The sequence below is a fragment of the Pan paniscus genome, chromosome 9 (genome assembly GCF_029289425.2).
Source record: "Pan paniscus chromosome 9, NHGRI_mPanPan1-v2.0_pri, whole genome shotgun sequence".
NCBI lineage: Eukaryota > Metazoa > Chordata > Mammalia > Primates > Hominidae > Pan > Pan paniscus.
Window position 1 is genome coordinate 65232628 of NC_073258.2, and position 19834 is coordinate 65252461.

The window sequence follows — 19834 nt, forward strand, 5'->3', positions numbered from 1 at the left end:
GCAGAGGTGTGAGCTGGGGTTTGAGGGAGGGGTGTGTCTCCCCTCCAGCCCAGGAAGGACCAGGGGTCTGGGCTCCAGGGACCACTCCCGCCTGGACGGGCTGGGCACAGCCTGGAGGGCATTGGCAGCCAAGCCTCGGTGCAGCCCATGCTGGTTTCCCTCTCTGGAGGAGGGCTACAGAAATACCAGATGCCAAGGCAGAAAGGGGCAAGGCTCCCGGGGAAATGGGGGAAACTGAGTCTCTGAGAGGGTACCAACGGCGTCAAGGGCAGACATCTGACTTGCTGCCCCAGGCTTCTAACCCTGCAGAGGGAAGGTTTAGCCACAAAGCCCGGATAAGTGACCTACCCAAGGGTCTTGCGCTCTCTTCTCTCCCAGCCCACTCCTCATTCTCCACTTCTGGCTTCTATTCAACTAGGCCAAGACCTGAGCGATATCCCATTGCCGGAACCATCTTTGCTTCTGCTCACACCCTCCTGGTCGGCCATTCAATCAACAAACTCTAGCCAGCCCCGGCTCTGTGCTAGGCTTGAGCTCAGCCCAGCAGGGTGCAGAGCCCATCCTCACCAGGCCCCACCCTCTCGGTGCCAAGGTGGGTGGGTGCCCGGGGGAGAAGATGGATGGACGATAGTTCTGTGATGAGATCTGAAATTCATTACGGGGTGAGATCAGCTCCTTAAATGGGGATTTGAAAACATTAGGGCTTCATTATGTACACAACGGCAGTGCCTCATTCATCATGCAAAAATCACTCCCGTTATTAAAAATCCCTGTGGCAGCTGCATGCCGGGGCTTGGTGGCATCGTGCCTGCTGGGGACAGAGCAGGAGCTCCACAGCCCTGCCTGGTCAAAGTTGTGGCCACGGGACAGGGGCCCAAGTCCCAGCCTCCCTCTTACACAGGGGCCAGCTGCGGGGTGGGGCAGGAAGTGAGGTTCAGCTCCAGGGACTTAGTGCCTCAGTTTCTCCACCTGCAAAATGGAGACGCTAATGATGCCTCCCATAGGGCTGGGTGAGGGTGTATGAGATTCTTCAGGGAGAGGTTCAAAGGGCACTGGTGGCCATGTTGTAAGTACTGAGAATGCCTGGCTGCCGTTGGCACCATCATCATCAACTGGGGTCAGGCAGGGGTGGCAGGAAGGCCTGGGGGCCTTTCCTTGGGGAAGGGCATGCACCCCCTGTCATAAAACCTCCCATGGCTCCCAAGAGTACATGGAATAAAATCCTCAACTCCAACAAAGCTTTCCTGGACTCTCTGGGGCTCCCTGCAGCCTCCCTCTCAGATGAATTCACTGCCTCCTGCGCCCCTCCTACTGGTTCCAAACTCTACCATTCAAAAAATGCGTACGAGGGCTGGGGGGCGGCGTGCCACGTGCCAGCCCTATGCAAGGGCCAGGAGTCCTGTGGCCGCAGCAGTTCTAGGGACGGGACACGCAGCTCTAAGTTGTGGGCATGGTGAAAAAGGAGAAGGGGAAAATGGAGCTGGACCCGAGGAAGGAGGGAGGGATGGGCGCTGTTCAGAGGATGAGGTGGCCCCTCCGAGGAGGTGGCATTGGAGCAGAGCCCTGAGTAATGAGAAAGAACTGGCTTTGGAAGGAGATGGGGAGGAGAGTCCGGGATGAGAGTCCGGGCAGAGAGCTCAGGAAGGGCAGAGCCCTGTGGCAGGAACAGGCCGGCGGGTGAGGCTGGGAGGGAGCGCTGCCTCTACAGGACCTCCTGGGAGGTGCGAGGAGTCGAGCAATTGGGAATTGATTCGAGCGCTGTGGGAAGTTTCCATCAGTGAGGGGACATGTTCTGGTTCGGCCTCTGGACCCTCTTCTGTTCCCTCTTCCGGACACGCCCTTCCCTTCTATGCTGAAGCACAGCCCCCTCCCCCCTCGCCCTTTGCCAGACAGCCCCACGCCAGAGGGTCCCGGCATGCCCACCCTGCACACACAACACCCACCAGACTGGCACAGGGACAGGTGCGGGGACTGCCCAGCCCTTCCGGCTGCCTGCTGCTTCTGAGCTCAGCCCTGCTGGGGAGGGGAGGGCCGCACACAGCCCCGCCTCCAGAGGGCCGAGGCTGGCCACAGGCCACGGAGGTCACGTTTATCTGCTCGCAGAGCAAGGCCACGGCTAATCAGAGCGGCCGGAGCTGAGCCTTTTCCTAGCGGCCGCGGGAAGCAATCACGGATTAGCAGCGGCCGGGCGCTGGGAGATAGCGCCAGAGCAGGGCGCGGAGCGCTTGCGAGCCGGGCAGGAGTCGAGCGCTGAATACTTAGAGGCCTGGGCGAATCCTCCCGGGCCTGCGGGTCTATGAACAGAGAACCAGCCAGAGCCAGAGAGAAAGAACGACAGGAGAAGGGAGAGGGAGCCAGGGAGAGGCAAAGCGTGGAGGGAGAAATGGAGAAAACGGCGGAGAGAGGGAGGTGGCAAGAGAAAGACCTGAGGGAGAGAGGCAGGGTTGTGGGGGAGAGCGCTCGGCTGGCCCCCAGGGTCCCAGCATGTGTGTGAGGAGGGACCGGCCCTGGGTGGCGGCTTCTGAGCAGGTGAGGGAGTCTGCGGTGGGGCCTGGGGAGAGGCGGGAGGTCCCACGCACACATAGGCGCCCAGGGTTAGGGTGCGGGCGCGGGACAGGGAGTGTTGTCCACCTGGCAGACCTTCACTAAACGCAGCAGTGGAGGGGGTGTTGGAGGGGCTGCCCTGACATGGGAAGGCGAAACTAGGCGGGAGGGTTGCGACAGGAGGGCAGAGGAGCGCTCGGGCCCAGGAGCAGCATGTGCAAAGGCCCGGTGCTAGGGGAAGACAGTGAGGGAAGCCCAGCCACCCTAGCTTCTCTTGGGCGGTGTAGGAGACACATACACGGGCTTGCCCTGCCAGCACAGGGTGCAGAGGTGCTCAGGGCCGACGGCATGGGGGCAGGGGCAGCTGCACCCACACAGGCAGGCTCGGCTCCTGCAGTTTGAGTGGGGTCGCTGACCTCAGGAAGGCCCCGGACAGAATGTGGGGAGGTTGGGGATGGGGTTCCATCCTCTCCTGCCCGCCTGCCGGGGACCTGCCTGACTCCCTCCCACCCACGCCAGGAGCTGACCCTTTGGGGCGCTGGCCAGGCCGGAGTAGAGATGGCGGCCACGCAGCCAGAGGAAGGCGGCCCTGAATTAATCTGTCACTAAAGCTTGGCCGTGGCAGGCGCAGTCATGATTTAGATGAATAATTGAAACGCTCCGATACATTTATTATCCCTTTAGTGCAAAAGTGGCAGAGAAAGACGAGGGGTAATTGAAAAAGAGCGCACAAATCTCCCCGAGAAAGCTGGCTCCTTATCTCCGAGTAAACATTTCAGTCCTAATAAACAGGAGAGACACGCGTCAGGGCTCTGTCGATTCCCATCCTGATTTAGGACCTGCCTCCCTTCTTACCATACAATAGGAGAGTGTTTTAAAAAATGTTTTTATTGAGCCAGTAAAAGCTTTCCAGGAGGGAGGTGGGAGAGAGGAGGGGGCCTGGTAGACACCAGGCCAAAGGGTCTGTCAGGAAGGCTGGTGGCTGCCCCAAGCCCATCAAGCCTTCCTGAAGCAGACACAGGCCCTCCCCCTGGGGGGCCCGTCCATCCTGCTCTACCTGCAGAACTCCTATTTAGCCTTCGGGACCCAAGTCAAATGCTCCCTCTGCTGGGAAGCCTCCTACCAAACTGGGTCTCCCTGAAGGTAGAGCCAAGCCCTGAGTCCCAGCATTTGGCATAGCTCCCTCAACTCAGAGAGAGCCCCAGGGAAGAATGGGTAGTAGGGGAGTAGGGGGACTTCCCCAGGACTCACTGCATTGCCAGCACCATCTAGTTCGGCCCCAGGGTGTGGTGGGTGGGGGTCCAGGCCCAGAGTGAGGCAGGCACAGGAGTCCTGTGCCCTCCAGGTTAAGTCCCTTTAGCCCCAGCAGCACCTGGGGGCTCTCACTGCATTGGGGGTGCCCGGGAGACTCCCTTCTCTGCTCCCCTGAGACTGCAGCCCTCTTCTGCTCTAAATCACCGCACATTTGCCGTAAAAACAGTGGGCTCGGGCCCCAAAGCCCTGCAGGCCAGTCCCAGCCCCATCTTCTGAGCCCCAGTTGCGCCGGCCCCTCCTGGCAGGAACTCCATGCCACTACCCACACCAGGGTGTTGGCCAGGGTGTTGGCCGGGGTGTTGGCTGGGATGTTGGTTGGGTTGTTGCCTGGGGTATTGGTTGGGGTGTTGGTTGGGGTGTTGGCTGGGTTGTTGGTTGGGGTGTTGGGGTGTTGGCTGGGGTGTTGGCTGGGGTGTTGGTTGGGATGTTAGTTGGGGTGTTGGCTGGGATGTTGGTTGGGGTGTTGGCTGGGGTGTTGGTTGGGGTGTTGCCCAGGGTGTTGGTTGGGGGGTTGGCTGGGGTGTTGGTTGGGGGGTTGGCTGGGGTGTTGGTTGAGGTGTTGCCCAGGGTGTTGGTTGGTGTGTTGGCTGGGGTGTTGGTTGGCATATTGGTTGGGGTGTTGCCCAGAGTGTTAGCTGGGGTGTTGGTTGGGGTGCTGGCTGGCATGTTGGTTGGGGTGTTGGCTGGCATGTTGGGGTGTTGGTTGGAGTGTTGGCTGGTATGTTGTTTGGGGTGTTGGTTGGGGTGTTGGTTGGAGTGTTGGTTGGAGTGTTGGCTGGGATGTTGGCTGGGGTGTTGACTGGGGTGTTGGCTGGAGTGTTGGTTGAGATGTTGGCTGACATGTTGGGGTGTTGGTTGGGGTGCTGGCTGGCATGTTGGTTGGAGTGTTGGCCGGGGTGTTGGCTGACACATTGGTTGGGGTGTTGGCTGGCATGTTGGTTGGGGTGTTGGTTGGGATGTTGGCTGGCATGTTGGTTGGAGTGTTGGCCGGGGTGTTGGCTGGCACATTGGTTGGGGTGTTGGCTGGCATGTTGGTTGGGGTGTTGGTTGGGATGTTGGCTGGTGTGTTGGTTGGGGTGTTGGTTGGTGTGTTGGTTGGGGCATTGGCTGGCATGTTGGTTGGCATGTGTTGGTTGGGATGTTGGCTGGCATGTTGATTGGGGTGTTGGCTGGCATGTTGCTTGAGGTGTTGGCTGGGGTGTTGGTTGGAGTGTTGTTTGGGGTGTTAGTTGGGGTGCTGGCTGGCGTGTTGGTTGGGGTGTTGGTTGGGGTGTTGGTTGGCATGTTGGTTGGGGTGTTGGGGTGTTGGCTGGGGTGTTGGTTGGCATGTTGGTTGGGGTGTTGGCTGGCATATTGGTTGGCACGAGTTGGTTGGGGTGTTTGGGATGTTGGCTGGCATGTTGGTTGGGGTATTGGTTGGGGTGTTGGCTTGCATGTTGGCTGGAGTGTTGGTTGTGGTGTTTGCTGGTGTATTGTTTGGGGTGTTGGCTAGCATGTTGGTTGGGGTGTTGGCTGGCATGTTGGTTGGGGTGTTGGCTGGCATGTTGGTTGGGGTGTTGGCCAGGGTGTTGGCTGGCATGTTGGTTGGGGTGTTGGCTGGCATGTTGGTTGGCATGTGTTGGTTGGGGTGTTGGTTGGGATGTTGGCTGGCGTGTTGGTTGGGATGTTGGTTGGGGTGTTGGCTGGCGTGTTGGTTGGGGTGTTGGTTGGGGTGTTGGCTGGCGTGTTGGCTGGCATGTTGGTTGGGGTGTTGAAGTGTTGGCTGGGGTGTTGGTTGGCATGTTGGTTGGGGTGTTGGCTGGCATATTGGTTGGCACGAGTTGGTTGGGGTGTTAGGATGTTGGTTTGCATGTTGGTTGGGGTATTTGTTGGGGTGTTGGCTGGCGTGTTGGCTGGGGTGTTGGTTGGGGTGTTTGCTGGTGTATTGTTTGGAGTGTTGGCTGGCATGTTGGTTGGGGTGTTGGCTGGAATGTTGTTGGGGTGTTGGCTGGCATGTTGGTTGGGCTGTTGGCTAGGATGCTGATTGGGGTGTTGACCAGGGTGTTGCCTGCTGCCCCTCTCCATTGAGGGACTGGCAGACTGGCAGTCCCCAGGGTAAGGGGATGGGATGTGGGTGCCAGACTGAGAGCTGTGTCCCTGGCTCCCAGGGCACACAGAGGGTGCCACTCACTGCACCACAGATGTTAATTATTTACTTCAAAGCAGGAAGCTCTTCTAGGAGCTCAGAATCTCCCATAACCCTGCCCTCAGGGAGAGTCCATTCCGGTGGGGAGGCAGGCAATGAAGAACAAACACAAAACGCAAGCAGGGAATCAGGGCTGCGGGACGAAGACATGGAGCAGGGCAGTGCATCAGGGTTCTGGGCAGAGTGGCCAGGGCAGGCAGGATGGCCCTTGTGCTTGTTCGAACAATGGGTGGCTGGTCATGGGAGGGGCGTGGGTAGAGGCCTGAACTCCTGTAGGAGGGATGTCCAGGGACCCCACGGGAAGATGGGTGTGTCTGGGCAGAGTCAGATGGGGTCTAACTTGGGCAGGTAGGCGATTAAGACTGGATGAACTCAAAGGATGGTGGGAGGAGCAGGGGTATAGGGGAGGGCAGAGCACCTCCGGGGACCAGGCTGGGCTCCATTCCAGCCCCAGCATCGTCCCTACCACAGCCCCCTCCCTACCACCTCCACTGTGTTCCAATCACATTAGCAGAGTGACAGTCCCAGCAAGCGCTGGCGGCGGCTCCATAAATCTCAGCCCATGTTAAAAGGTTGGACTCCGGGCCCACTTCCTCCAGGGGCACCCGCCCCATCCATCTCTGCATCAGTCAGGTTGTGTGAGAGGCCTGTGCCAGCCGCTCCTCACCCCTAAATGCTGGAAGGAGAACCAGAGAGACCTCTGCCATGCCTCTGAGTGGCCAGGGCAGGGCCCCTCCACTTCCTAGAGTGAGGTCACAGGCCATCTGTGAGCCACTCCTGGATTTGCCAAAACATCTTTGGTTTCCACCTGCTGCCCCTGGGTAAGTCCGTTGCTTAATGTGTAGGGTCATCTCCACCTTTACCTGTAGTTCATTCATTCAATAAACTTTTTTTTTTTTTTTTTTTGAGACAGGGTCTCGCTGTGTTACCCAAGCTGGAGTGCAGTGGTGTGATCTTGGCTCACTGCAGCCCCTGCCTATGGGGTTCAAGCAATTCTCCTGCCTCAGCCTCCTGAGTAGCTGGGATTACAGGTGTGTACCACCATGCCCAGCTAATTTTTGTATTTTTGGTAGAGACGGGGCTTCACTATGTTGGCTAGGCTTGTCTTGAACTCCTGACCTCGTGATCTGCCCACCTCAGCCTCCCAAAGAACTGGAATTACAGGTGTGAGCCACCGCTCCTGGCCTTAATTTTTATATTTTTAGTAGAGACAGGGTTTCACCATGTTGGCCAGGCTGGTCTCGAACTCTTGACCTGAGGTGATCCACCTGCCTTGGCCTCCCAAAATGCTGGGATTACAGGCATGAGCCACCATGCCCGGCCCCTTGTTCCTTGTTTTTTGAGACAGGGTCTAACTCTGTCACCCTGGCTGGAGTGCAGTGGCACAATCATGGCTCACTGCAGCCTTAACCGCCCGGGCTCAAGTGATCCTCCTACCTCAGCCTCCCAAGCTATGACTACAGGCACACATGCTAGCATGGTTGGTTGATTTTTTTTTTGTAGAGATGGGGTCTTACTATGTTCCCCAGGCTGGTCTCAAATTCCTGGGCTCAAGCAATCCTCCTGCCTCGGCCTCCCAAAGTGCTAGGATTATAGGCTGGGATTACAAACATTTACTGAGCACTTATTATAAGTGCCAGCCCCAGATACAGTCTTTCATTTTCAGGGGGTAGAAGACAAGGAACACAATATGTAAGTAAATTATACAGCACATTAGAAGGAGACAGGTGCTCAGAAAAATTAAAACCACAGCAGGGTGGGGGCCGGGGGAGTGCCAGCATGGGGCAGGGGAGGCAGCTGCAATTTCAGCTAGGGGCCAGGGTGGACCCCCCTGAGAGATGGTATTCAAGTCAAGGCCTGTCGGAGTGAATGGAGCAGCCGCGTGGACAACTGGAGCAAGGGCACCGCAGGCAGAAGGAACTGCCAGGGCAAAGGCCCAGAGGCAGGAGTGGGCGGGGCCTGTCCAGGGAGGCCAGGGTGGACGGAGCAAAGTGGAGAGGGTGGCAGTGCGGAGGTGACTGTGAGAGGTGACTGGGGACCTAACGGGCCATGCCAAGGAACTTGGCCTAGGCCCTGAGTGAGACAAGAACCCTGGCAGGGTGGTGGGCAGAAGAGACTCGATGAGCTGATGTGGGACAGAAAGGCCCACCCCCTTTGTGATCCTTTATCTTCCTGAACTGAATGGCTAAAGATCTCGCTCCTCACAGGCTGTCTGGGATCCTGGGCCATCTCCCATCTCCCCACCTCTTGGCTGGGCTCCAGTCATTCCTGTGTCAGAGCCTCCCTCTCCTCCACTTCCAGGCCTTTGCCTGCACTGTTCCCTCTGCCCGGGACACCCTTCCCAGCACTCTTCGCTGGGCTCATGCCTACTCATCCCTCGGATTGCAGAGGAGGCACCACCTCCTTCTAGAAGCCTTCCTGATGCCCAAGCAGGGACAGGCACTCCTCATCAAGCTCCTATGGTGCCACTCCCACCCCCACCCCCACACCACAGATCACCCTGTGTCTTGGTGGTGCTCTCATCTGCACTGGGAGCTCAGGGGACAGGGACCAGGCCCATCTGTGCCCGGCAGTACCTGTCCTGGCACCCAGCTCGGGGCTCGGCACACAGGGGTGATCAATGAACGGAGGAAGGGCAGGGTGCTGTGGGTGGGACATGCAGGTGTCAGGTCTGCAAAGTGTCCTCCAAAAGGACAGGCTTCGGAAGAGGGTCCTAGGTGGTCTGTTTTCAGGACCACAGTCCCCGGCAAAGCCCCTCATTCTGTGAGGCCTCTGGGGAGCTGTGACCTCCATGGGGACAGCTAGAGGAGAATGGGGAGGAGGGAAAACATCTCAGCCACAAACAGACCCCCATTCTGCATCCTGGCTGGTCACCGACAGCTCTTAATGCTGCTCTTATTTATTCCTGACCTTTATGCCCCTTTTATTTTTCCCCCTTTTAAAACCTGGCCTGGGCCCCGCCACCGCTGCCGTAAACACGGCCCCCGGGATTTATCCGACGGCGCATTAACCCCTGGCCCCTAGCTCACCAATCATCCTGCTGCCTGTGCAGACAGCGGGCAGCCTGGCCAGCTCGGGGGCTGCAGGACTGGGCTGAGGGGCTGGTGTGGTCTGCCCTAGGTGGGCTGGCCATGGAGGCAGGTGCTGGGGGTACAGGGACACGCCCGCTTGGTATCTGTGACCTGGCCTGTATCCCTTGCGGCCAGGCCCACCCTGACCTCTGACCTCCTGCCTGCCTGGCCCTGCCAGAACCCCTGCTCCGTGGTGGTCGTTAACAATGGCAGACACAGAGACATCCCAGGGCTGAGAGCTGGCAGCTCTCTCCCTGACTTTGCGAGACCTGTCCTGGCTGCAGAGCCCGAGGTCCAAGGGCAGGGCAGAGATGATAATTTTGCCCTCACAGGTGGGGAAACTGAGGCCAAAAGGGACAGAGCTGCCCAAGGTCACAGGGAGATCAAGGTCAGGGCTGGGTTTTTTCCACCACACTTGTGGCCCCTGCCCAGTTACAGAGCAGGAGGCCTGCATTCAGAGGGGTGGGGAGCTGGCCCAGGTTGCCTGGTGGTGAGGGTGCCAGGCCTGCCATCCAGGTCTCCAGCTCTGGGGAAGGGAGGCACCCTGTGAGGACAGCGGGGAAGGTGGATGGCAGTGAGATGGGCACCGAGGGCGAGGGGCAGGGGAGGAGCAGACCCAGCAGGGGAGGTGCCACACCCCACCCCCACCAAGACAGAAGGTCCACTCACCGCCACCGCCTCCGAGCAGGGAGCTGTTGGCTGCAAGAGAGAGAGGCAAAGGCAGATCAGTGGGGAAGGGGCTGCGGCGGGAGTATCAGCCTTGAGGGGAGGGTGACGTCAAGATGGGAGTGGGCTGCCAGCTAGGTCTTCAGACTTGGGCACAGGGTCTTCCCAGTCCTCCGGGGCGGTAGTAGACGATGGTGAAGAGGGAGGAGGTTCCTCATGGTCCTGGGGTTTGTAGGGTGGTAGGGCTGGGGACACAGGAGAGCTATCAGGGCCTGCCTGCTCACCCGGACGCAGATGCATGGGGGGGTCCAGAGAGGCAGATGGCCCCCGCCACGGCCCTTTCATTCCTTCACTGTTTCGCCCACAGTATTTCCTGAGGCTGGTTGGCGCCAGGCCTGGTGCAGAGATGTGGGGAGGAAAGGACAGGTCCCCTTCCCCAGGGCTCACAGCTTCCGGCAGGGCATAGCCTTGAAGCCACTAGGAAGCAAACTGCACCTTTGCAACCGGGCTAAGTGCTGCCCAGGGCCAGAGCTGGAGCACTGCGAGAGGGACAAGGCGAGCCGGGTAAGGGGCCTGGAGCACTGCCACTGGAGCCAAAACCGGATCAACAGCGGGGTGACTGGGGCCATGTGGCTTCGTGCCTCATTTTCCCCATGTGGGAGAATAGCCCCACCTCACCAGCTGGTGTGAAGGTCAATGGAGAGGGGTCCTCAACTCTGAGCCCCGCTGCATGAAGACCTGGGTCCCTGCCCCCTCCTTGGACTAGGGGTAGTGCTGCCAGGCAGAGCTGGACTGACGGCTTTGTGGCTGCCACCTTCCTGGGCACAGCCCTGTCTATCTCAGTCTGTCCGATCGGCTGCCCCTTGCCACCATGCAGCTGACACGGGGGCAAAGTGAGGCTGGCAGCCCCTCTCTGTAGGAATGCCAGAGCTGTGCATGCCAGCACTGCCCCCAGCCTGGGCTCCAGCCCCCATCCGCAGCCTGCGTCCGTGGTAACTGCCAGAGCTCATCAGGGAAAGCAGCGGGTGAGGCCAGGCAGGTGCCGCCCAGGCCCAGATGCTGCCCAGGTGGGAGGCCAGCTGCGCCCGCCCCTCTGCCGAGGAGTCCTGGCTCCCAGACAGGGCCTTCAGCTTTGCACACAGCTTTGCTACCCACCCCATCTGCCCAGACCATTGCAGCCCTTTCTGTAGAAAGGATGAGGGGACACAGAGCTGAGCTGGGTGGCCAGGCTGCAGGCCCAAGATGCCGTGAGGACGGCATGGACGCTGCTAAGTGGTGTCGGGCGGCTCCGAGTGGCTGGTCTCCCAGAGCTGACAGCTCTTCGCTTGGGGAATAATTAATTCCACAGCCCAAAAAACCCAGGGCTGCAAGTTGCCATGTTACTTGCGAGATTAATACAAGCAGCTAATTAAGATGGAGAGGCGAGGAGCGGCTGGGCGCTCCCAAAGCAGGGGTGGGGGCTGCAGGAAGTGAGGGGGAGGTGAGCTGAGTGGTGCCAGCGAGGCAGTGGGAGCATGAGCCAAAGCCGGAGCTGGAGCTGGAGGGAGAGCAGGACACGGACCACAATGGGGTGCCCAGGCTGGCCCGGGACAGGCTGCAGAGGGGTGGGCCCCCCAGTGACTCTGGGTGGGGCCTGTGCCCACAAATGCACATTTCTTTCTTTCTTTCTTTCTTTCTTTCTTTCTTTCTTTCTTTCTTTCTTTCTTTCTTTCTTTCTTTCTTTCTTTCTTTCTTTCTTTCTTTCTTCCTCTCTCTCCCTCTCTCTCTCTCTCTCTCTCTCTCTTTCTTTCTTTCTTTCTTTTTGAGAAGGAGTCTGGCTCTGTGGCCCAGGCTGGAGTGCAGTGGCACCATCTCGGCTCGCTGCAACCTCCACCTCCCAGGTTCAAGTGATTCTCCTGCCTCAGCCTCCTGAGTAGCTGGGACTACAGGCATGCGCCACCACACCCGGCTAATTTTTTGTATTTTTGGTAGAGACTGGTTTTCACCATGTTGGTCAAGCTGGTCTCAAACTCCTGACCTCAAGTGATCCACCCGCCATGGCCTCCCAAAGTGCTGGGATTACAGGTGTGAGCCACCGCGCCTGGGCATGAATGTACATTTCTGCTGACCAAGACTATTTGCTGGGTGTAGACAGGGTGCTGGGCACAGATGGGCCCATTTATTATCATAACAAAGCCACAAGGGAGGTGCGATGGTTCCCATTTTACAGAGAAGGAGACTGAGGCTTAGGGAGCTTCAGTCATGGGGTGGCAGCAGCAGAATTGGAAGAGTCTGTCTGACTCCAAAGCCAAGCCACGAAGCCAGCTGACCCCAGGGACACTGTCTGAGGGTCAGTCAGAGGGACTGCCTTTCCCTGGCCAGGGGTGGGGCTTGCCTTCTCGAAACCAGGCAGAGTACCCCGCAAGCCCCAGATGCAGCCTCCACCCACTCCCCACCCCAGCAGGTCCAGCTGCAGAGGCAAGGGCTGGGCATCTGGGCAGTGCCACCCCAGAGCCAGCGAGGGAGGAGGGGGCATCTCAGGTCTCGGTCCAGCTCCAGGCCCCTTGGCCTGGGCAGTCCTGGCAGCGGTCGGCAGCTGCCCTCCTCGGCACCCCCCCACCTCCCCCCATCACCTCTCTCTCTTAATTAACACCGGCCACAAATGAGCTGGCTCCTGCTCAAAGAGGGCACCGTGCCAAATAGGTTGGCAGCGAGCCTCGAAGGGGTGGTAGGGGAGGGTTGCTGACCTGCCGTTCTGCGGTCTCCTGTGGGAAGGTGATGCCATTCCCCTGCCCACCTGGCGCCCCCAAACTCCACTTTGTGTGGCCTGCACTGCACCCGGCAAGGTGAGTGGGGTGAACTGACCTGACGCCAACCCGGCCAGAGCCCGAGGAGGGGGTGAGCTGGGGGCAGAGGGAAGACTTTGCTGGGTGGAGCTGGGGGAGGCCAGGCCAGGAGATGGGATTTGCCACAGGCGGGAGAGAGTGGCTGCGGCCCAGTGCTGGGGGCTCAGACTCGGATGCACGGAGGACCTGGTCCCAGGCCACCCACGCGCAGTGGGTGCCCCGGGAGGCCAGTCTACTGTGCCCCCTTCTCTAGCCCCCTGTGCCTGACGTCCCACGGGTGGGGGGGCTCTGGGGGTCAGGTGGCCAACCTGGTGGCTGGGACCCAGTTCCTCAGCTCCTCCTTTCCCTGGGCCCCCGTTCTGGCCCCTGGGCCTCGACACCAAGCCACATGGTTCCCCCATAAAGCTGCCTCCAAGGCCGGAGAGCTGGGCCAGGCTGTGCAGGGGAATGGCCTGGAGGCTTGCAGAGAAGAGCCTAGGGCGGCTGTGCCAGCCAATGCCAACAGACAGCCTTCTGGGTGTGGCCACCCAGCCCGCCCAGCCCAGGGCAGGGCCTCTCAGGTCTCCCTGCTCCTCAGGCCTCCGTGCACCCCAACATCTTGGCCTGTGGCCGGCCCTTTTCACCTCAGCTAGTTCCTGGCCACCGGCTTGAGCCTCTAAGTCCCCTCTCTACTGCACCACCCCCCTCAGTTTGCTGGGAGGCTCTGGTCCTTACACAACAAGTCATCAACCCAGTTTCCAGAGGAGGAAACTGAGGCTCACAGAGTACCCGGGGACTGGGGGAGATGCAGGTGGGCCCAGGAGCACTGGTTGTCACAGCTCCTTTTCTTGACCCCCAACATGCCCATCTCAAAGGGCTCTTCTTGCTGAAGGCGTGGTGGCTTCAGGCAGGCAGTGGCCGTGTGAGGTGGGGGATGGGCACTGGACTGCGAGTCCAAGCTGGGGCTCATGATCCAGCCCCACCCAAGGGACCCAGACCTGCTCCCAGCAAACAGGGGTCTTTGAATGCCATGTGGGGCTGAGTGGGGGACCCGAGCCTGGACCTGGGAGCTTGGAGGGGCACAGTTCGCTTTGGCTCTGGGTGGGGGCAGGGCCTCCCGGCAGCAAGCACACCCTGGAGGCTGTGGAGTGCCCTAGTCTGTGGTCTGCTCTTGGAGTCGCCTGTAGGCCCCCACTGCAGGCCGAGGTGGCCCGGCCCCATCGGGTTCCCCCCGCCCGAGGACATGCCTGCGCCATGCTCCCTGGGACTTGATTAACTGGCTCTGAGCCCGGTGCTGCGCCTGTGACCTTGGGGTAGCACCCCTCAATGCCAGTCACTGCCAAGTCCTCTGTCCACTGCTGGCGGTCCCTGGGGACTGGGGGCCTGGAAACCTCAGTCTCCGACTCCCACACACCCCTCCTCCCGGCCCTCCTCTGCCCCAGCACTTGCTGTCCCTGAGGGCAGGTGCAGTAGCTCCCCAGTTTGTGCCCCTGCTCCCAGCCTAGTTAGAGGCTAGCAGGTGGCCGCTGTCCAGCGAAAGGGAGAGGGCCAGACCTAAGTGCTCAGAAACGACAGGTCATAGGAGGCCCGAGGCACAGGTGGCACCCGGCCCCTCCTCCATGCTCCACACAAAACATTTGAATTCAGTGCCAATTGGGTGCCAGGGTTGTGCTGGGCAGCAGGCACAGAGAAAAGAACAGTATGGAGTCCCTGGGCCTTGGAAGCTTCCAGTCCTGACCGGAGGGTAGCTGGGAGCAGGCTTGAGAGCTGCCCCGGGCGTGCTAAATGCTGTGGCGAGGGGAATGGGGGCGTGAGGGATCTACTGAAGTCTGCAGACTGGGAAGGCTTCTCGGAGGAGGTGGCATTTGAGCTGAGGCTTGAAGGATAAGAAGGAAAGGCATGGAGGGAGGGGCACGGGGACGTGCATGAGGAGGGCACCCTACCAGCCAACACCTCACTGAGAGGGCAGCGCCAGCCTCCTAGGGCCCAGGCAGGGCCAGCCTCCCTGCTGGGCACAGTAGACACGTGCTTAGGGCCCAAGACACTTTTAGGGGCCCACAAAGATGTTGCAGTTCTTTTAAAATCAGAAGAAAACAATGAACTTTTAGGTCAAAGACAATGTTATCAGATATAATATTAATACATTTGTCTTGATGCTAACCAAGTCATAAAATATAATTCAAGATATGTTTTATGGAGGAAAGGGACCAACAAGGTGGAATGCCTGGGCCCAGGCTGGGTAAGCTTGGTGCATGCACAGCTCATTTAATCCTTTCCCTGTCTGGAAGATGTGTTTACAAACCTGTTTTACAGATGAGGACGCTGAGACACGGAAAGTGATCCTCTCACAATGTACATTTGGAGAGGAGGTAAAATCTCCTATTTTGCCCCAGCTGCCCTATGAAAACCCTCCCAGTGGGGAGCCCTGGGGGACTTGGGAGCCTTAGTGAGAAATGAGAAATCCCTTTGCTCTTAGGATAAAGACTGGCTCCTTGCAGACCCCCAGGCCCCATCGACCATCTCCTCCCCTTCTCCTCTCCCTCTGCCGTACATATGGTCCTCAAACTTGCCCCATGCTCTCCAGCCCCAGACCCTTTTCATAGACTCTGCCATGGCCCCTCTGCCTGGAGGAGACCCTCATCATCTGCCACCTCCTCAGGTCTCCTGGCCCCCGGTGATGCTCTCCCGGGGGGGCCATGAATCACTATCACTGCCTCCAGAATCCCCTCCCAGGTGCCTATCTTTTTTTTGGAAATGAAGTCTCACTGTCGCTCAGGCTGGAGTGCTGTGGTTCGATCTCGGTTCACTGCAACCACTGCCTCCAGGGTTCAAGTGATTCTCCCACTTCAGCCTCCTGAGTAGCTGAAAGTCTAGGTGCGAGCTACCATGCCTGGCTAATTTTTTTTATTGTTAGAGACGGGGTTTCACCATGTTGGCCAGGCTGGTCTCGAACTCCTGAGCTCAGGTGATCCACCCACCTCGGTCTCCCAAAGAGCTAGGATTACAGGCATGAGTCACGGCGCCCGGCCCCCAGGTGCTTATCTTGATACCCCCACTCCTGCCCTCGGGTGTCTCCCTCATGGTTCTTCCCCGGCTCTCAGCACAGCGCCTGGCTCACAGCAGGTGCCCACTAATGAGTTCCTGAAGGAGCCCGCGGACATTACAGATGGTGCCCAGAGTCACTCAGCTGGATTTAAGCTGGGTCTGCCTGCCTGACTCCCAAGCTCCAGCTCTCTACCATGGGCCATGCAGGGGAGCCCACCCTGGGGCCCTTGGGAGGCAGGACCTGGGCCGGGAGCTGTGTAGGCGACAGGGGCTGCTCCAAGGGCAGTGGCAGGAGGCCAGAGCCACGAAGGTGCTCAGGTGCAGGAACTGCCTCTGCTGTTCCCCTGACAGGGACGAAATCCTCCAGCCCAGGGAGGGGGGCTGCCGAGGGCGGTGAGGGGTGCTGTGTGGGGGCCGGGACATCAGAGGAGACGCAGTGACCCAAGGAAAGCGCTGAGCAGGTTCCTGGGCCAGGGAGAGGCTGGGCGAGCAGGCACAGAGGTGACTTTGAGGCGGGCACAGCCCACCTGCATGTCCCTGGAGGCCGCCTCCACTCCCCCTGCTTGCTGCTCTGGGCCTCACCCTGGCCTCAGCTGCCTGGAGGGGCCCCAGCCAGGAGTTGGGGGGGTGGGGGCTGCTCCCCTAAGTCACCCAGCGTCCTGGCCTGGCCTTCATTCTCCTCTTCCCCTTGTGAGCCGGATCTCAGCCTTCTGTCCTCTGACAAGTGTGCAGCCAGCCCCACCGTGTGCCAGGCGCTGGGACACGGATGGGGACAGCCCTGCTGGCACGTGCATCATCTGGCTGGGAGACCATCAGGAAAGACAGCACGAGAATCAACTTGCACAAGAATCCCTGTGAGTGCCAGAGGCCAAGAAGGAAATGCAAGGGAGTGGCAGGGGGCAGAGGGGGGGGTGTGAGGTGGTGGCGGGCAGTGGATCTGGAGGGGTGGGCGGGGCCTGCTGAACCCTGGAGCTGGTGTGAGCAGCACAGCCAGGCAGGGGTGGGGGACGAGGAGCAAAGGCCTTGAGACCTCGGGGGCTGAGGAGCAGGGAAGGAGGACAGAAGTGAGGGGGTTCAGGCAGGAGCAGCCCCTGGGGGGCCTTGAGAGCCTTAGTGAGAAATGGGAGCTGCTGGGGGGTTTAGACAGAGGAGGGATGAACCGCACAGGGAAGGGACTGGGGGCACAGGCAGTGGCAGGAGGGGCCTCCTGGCTACTGCAGTGTCCGGGTGACCCCTGCCTCCGGGATGCCTCTCAGACTTCCCCTGGGGATAGCAAGCCTCCTTGGTGCTCCCACAAAGTGTGTCCCCAGCATCCTCCTCACCCTCCCCGAGCCCAGATCCCCGCCATCAGCACAGAGCCTGGCACCTCCAAGGGGCTCCATGACTGCCAACTGTCCCAGCATCTGACCAGCTGGCAGGCCTGGCCCCACAGGGGGCTTAGGGGAGCGGAGTTTGTTCTTGGAAATCGATGCCCCACTTCCTGCAGGCCAGCGGTGGGTATCCGTGTGACTTGAGGGCGAGTCGTTTAAAACATGTTTTAGATTAGAAACACCCCGCAGATGGAATAACATGTGAAATGTGCTGGATTTTGAAGATAAAATAAGAGACTTCAAAGGCACCTCAAGCTGTGAGAGCAGTTGCTTGTTTGACAAGCTCTGTCCCCCCAGGCCAAGGTCACTGTCCTCTGTGGTAGGGCGGCCCAGGTGGAAGGTGGGAGACTTCCTGGACATTTTCCAGGCTGGGGAGCCAGGGGAGCAGGGGCCTCACTGGAGGGTGAGGGCTCCCCTTTATGGGCACCAAGTGCATCCCCAGCAAGCTTCCACATGGACTTTTTTTTTTTTTTTTTTTGAGATGGAGCCCAGGCTGGAGCACGGTAGTGTGATCTCAGCTCACTGCAACCTCTGCCTCCTGGGTTCCAGAGATTCTCCTGCCTCAGCCTCCCGAGTAGCTGGGACTACAGGCATGTGCCACCACGCCGGGCTAATTTTGCTATTTTTAGTACAAACGGGGTTTCACCATGTTGGCCAGGCTGGTCTCAAATTCCTGATATCAAGTGATCCATCTGCCTTAGCCTCCCAAAGTGCTGGGATTACAGGTGAGCCACCACGCCTGGCCTCCACATGGATCTTTGACCATCATCTTTGCATGTGCTCACACACCCTCCTGTCCCACTTACAGATGGGGAAACTGAGGCCCAGAGAAGAGAAATGACTTGCCTAAGGCCACAGACTTCAGTGGGAGGAGCCAACAGTCTTATGCTTTGCCAGCCCTGGTCCTGAAACCCCCAGCTGTGATCTCGGGTCAGCTGCCCCCTCTCCTGGGGCCTCAGTTTCCTCATCTGTAGGGGGGGTGATCATTTAACTGAGGCCCTTGTGAGGCATAGATGATAAAGTTAAAAATGCCCGTAAAACCTACAGCCTCATAGGGCTTCACTGTGGCAGTGGGCCCCGAAGCTGGGCGGGGGCGGTTCCTGGGGGCAGAAGGTCCCAGCACTCCTGGTAAGTCAGGGAGAAGGATTTGAACCCCGCTGCTCCAGGGCTAAGCCCCTCACCACGTCTTCTCTGACGAGCCTGGGAGCTGCTCAAAGCTGCTGGGGTGGTACCCAGCTGGGCATCCCCACTAGATTCCCCTCGGTCTCCTCCTTCCCACTGGGCCCATTCCAGGCCCTCCTTCCCCCGACTCCCCTGTACCTCAGAGCGGCCTCCTTCACTCCCACACACCTCCAGGTGCCCCCTGCCTGTTTGCCCACGTCCACTCCACTCTATAGCCCCTCTTCCTGGTCTAATCGAGGCATCCCACCCCCACGCCTCTCCCCATAAAAGCCTCACAGTTCGCTGTTTGAAATGGCGTGGCTGCGGTTCCAGCTGGCCTGGGCCTCTCTTGTCTGCTTCCTGCCTGGGTTTCTTGGGCTCTGTCTGCCTGGCTGCCTGGGCCCCTGGAGACCCAAGCTCCTGGCCAGTCTCACCCCAAGCTGGCCCCTAAACCCCTGGCAACATGGAGGTCCCCCTCAACACCCCCTCTCCAAGCCCTGTCCCCAGGCACCTTCCACTTATTGCTATTTTCCTAAGTAAAAAATTCATGTTCATTCCACCAAATGGAATACCATGAGCATGCAACACAAAAACAAGAGAAACGCAAGTCAGCTGCTCGCTCATGGCACAGACTCGGCTCGCCCCATTCCCATGGCCCTGAAGGACCTTCCAGACTTTAAAACGAAACAAAAAATAGCTGATGACACATTTATCAAGTAAGTTCTCCGTGCTTTGCATTGGGCCAAGTATTTCCAGTGGCTTCTTTCATTTCGCCCTCCCCACAAGAGCCCGTTGAGGGGGTCCTATGATTTTTCCCACTTTACAGATGAGAAAATAGAGGTTCGCAGAGGCTGAGTGACTTGCCCAAGGTCATGCAGCTGGGGAGTGGGGAGCTGGGTCTGAATTGGGCTGTCTGACTTCCATGGGAGGACTGAGCTGCTGCACTGCAGGACCCCCAGCTGCTGCCTGGGCCTCCCCTCTCCTGGGCGCCATGGGGCAGGCACTCAGCATCCCACATTAGCATAACCATAAGCATCCCTGAAACTCAATTACCAGGAGATGGCTTGGGCCCCAGCCAGCCGGGCAGTCTCCATCCTTGCAAGAATGAGGGGCTGGTGATCCAGGGAGCCTTGGCGGGTGGGAGGGTGGAGGGCATCAGAGAAGATGAGGGAGGAGTTGGGGGGCCTTAGGACGGCCATGGACCCCTCAGTCTGTGGGTCTTGAAGGCAGCCTTGACCCCTAGGAAAGGTCAAGGCCCAGCCCCAGCTGGGCAGGCCCGACTGCCCCGTAGGAAAAGTCACGGGTTCCTCTGCACCCAGCTTGCTGGGTGACCCCAGAAAGCCCCTTGCCTCTCTGTGATTCAGCTTTCTTCTAAAAGGAGAAAACCAGAAGCTATTTTATTGTTCTTTAATTTAAAAATTTTTTTTGAGACAGAGTCTCACTCTGTCGCCCAGGCTGGAGTGCAGTGGCGCTACCTGGGCTCACTGCACCCTCCACCTCCCAGGTTCAAGAGATTCTGCCAGGCTCAGCCTCCTGAGTAGCTGGGACTACAGGCACACGACACCACACCCATCTGATTTTTGTATTTTTAGTAGAGACGGGGTTTCACCATGCTGGCCAGGCTAGTCTTGAACTCCTGACCTCAAGTCAAAGTACTCAGATTACAGGTAGGAG

The 19834-nt window shown here is 59.1% G+C and overlaps 1 protein-coding gene across 6 annotated transcripts in view; it reads right to left on the reverse strand.

The window, feature by feature from the left end:
- Positions 1-19834, reverse strand: part of MACROD1 (mono-ADP ribosylhydrolase 1) — a 170191-nt gene that overhangs the window by 7458 nt on the left and 142899 nt on the right. For 4 of the 6 annotated variants that reach the window (XM_063608534.1, XM_034932856.3, XM_008953947.6 and 1 more), the window contains exon 4: positions 9784-9813. The exons of the other annotated variants lie outside the window; for them this stretch is intronic. In XM_063608534.1, coding sequence (XP_063464604.1) covers positions 9784-9813 — 30 coding nt within the window. The remainder of the gene's footprint in view (positions 1-9783; positions 9814-19834) is intronic. 6 annotated transcript variants of the gene reach the window in all.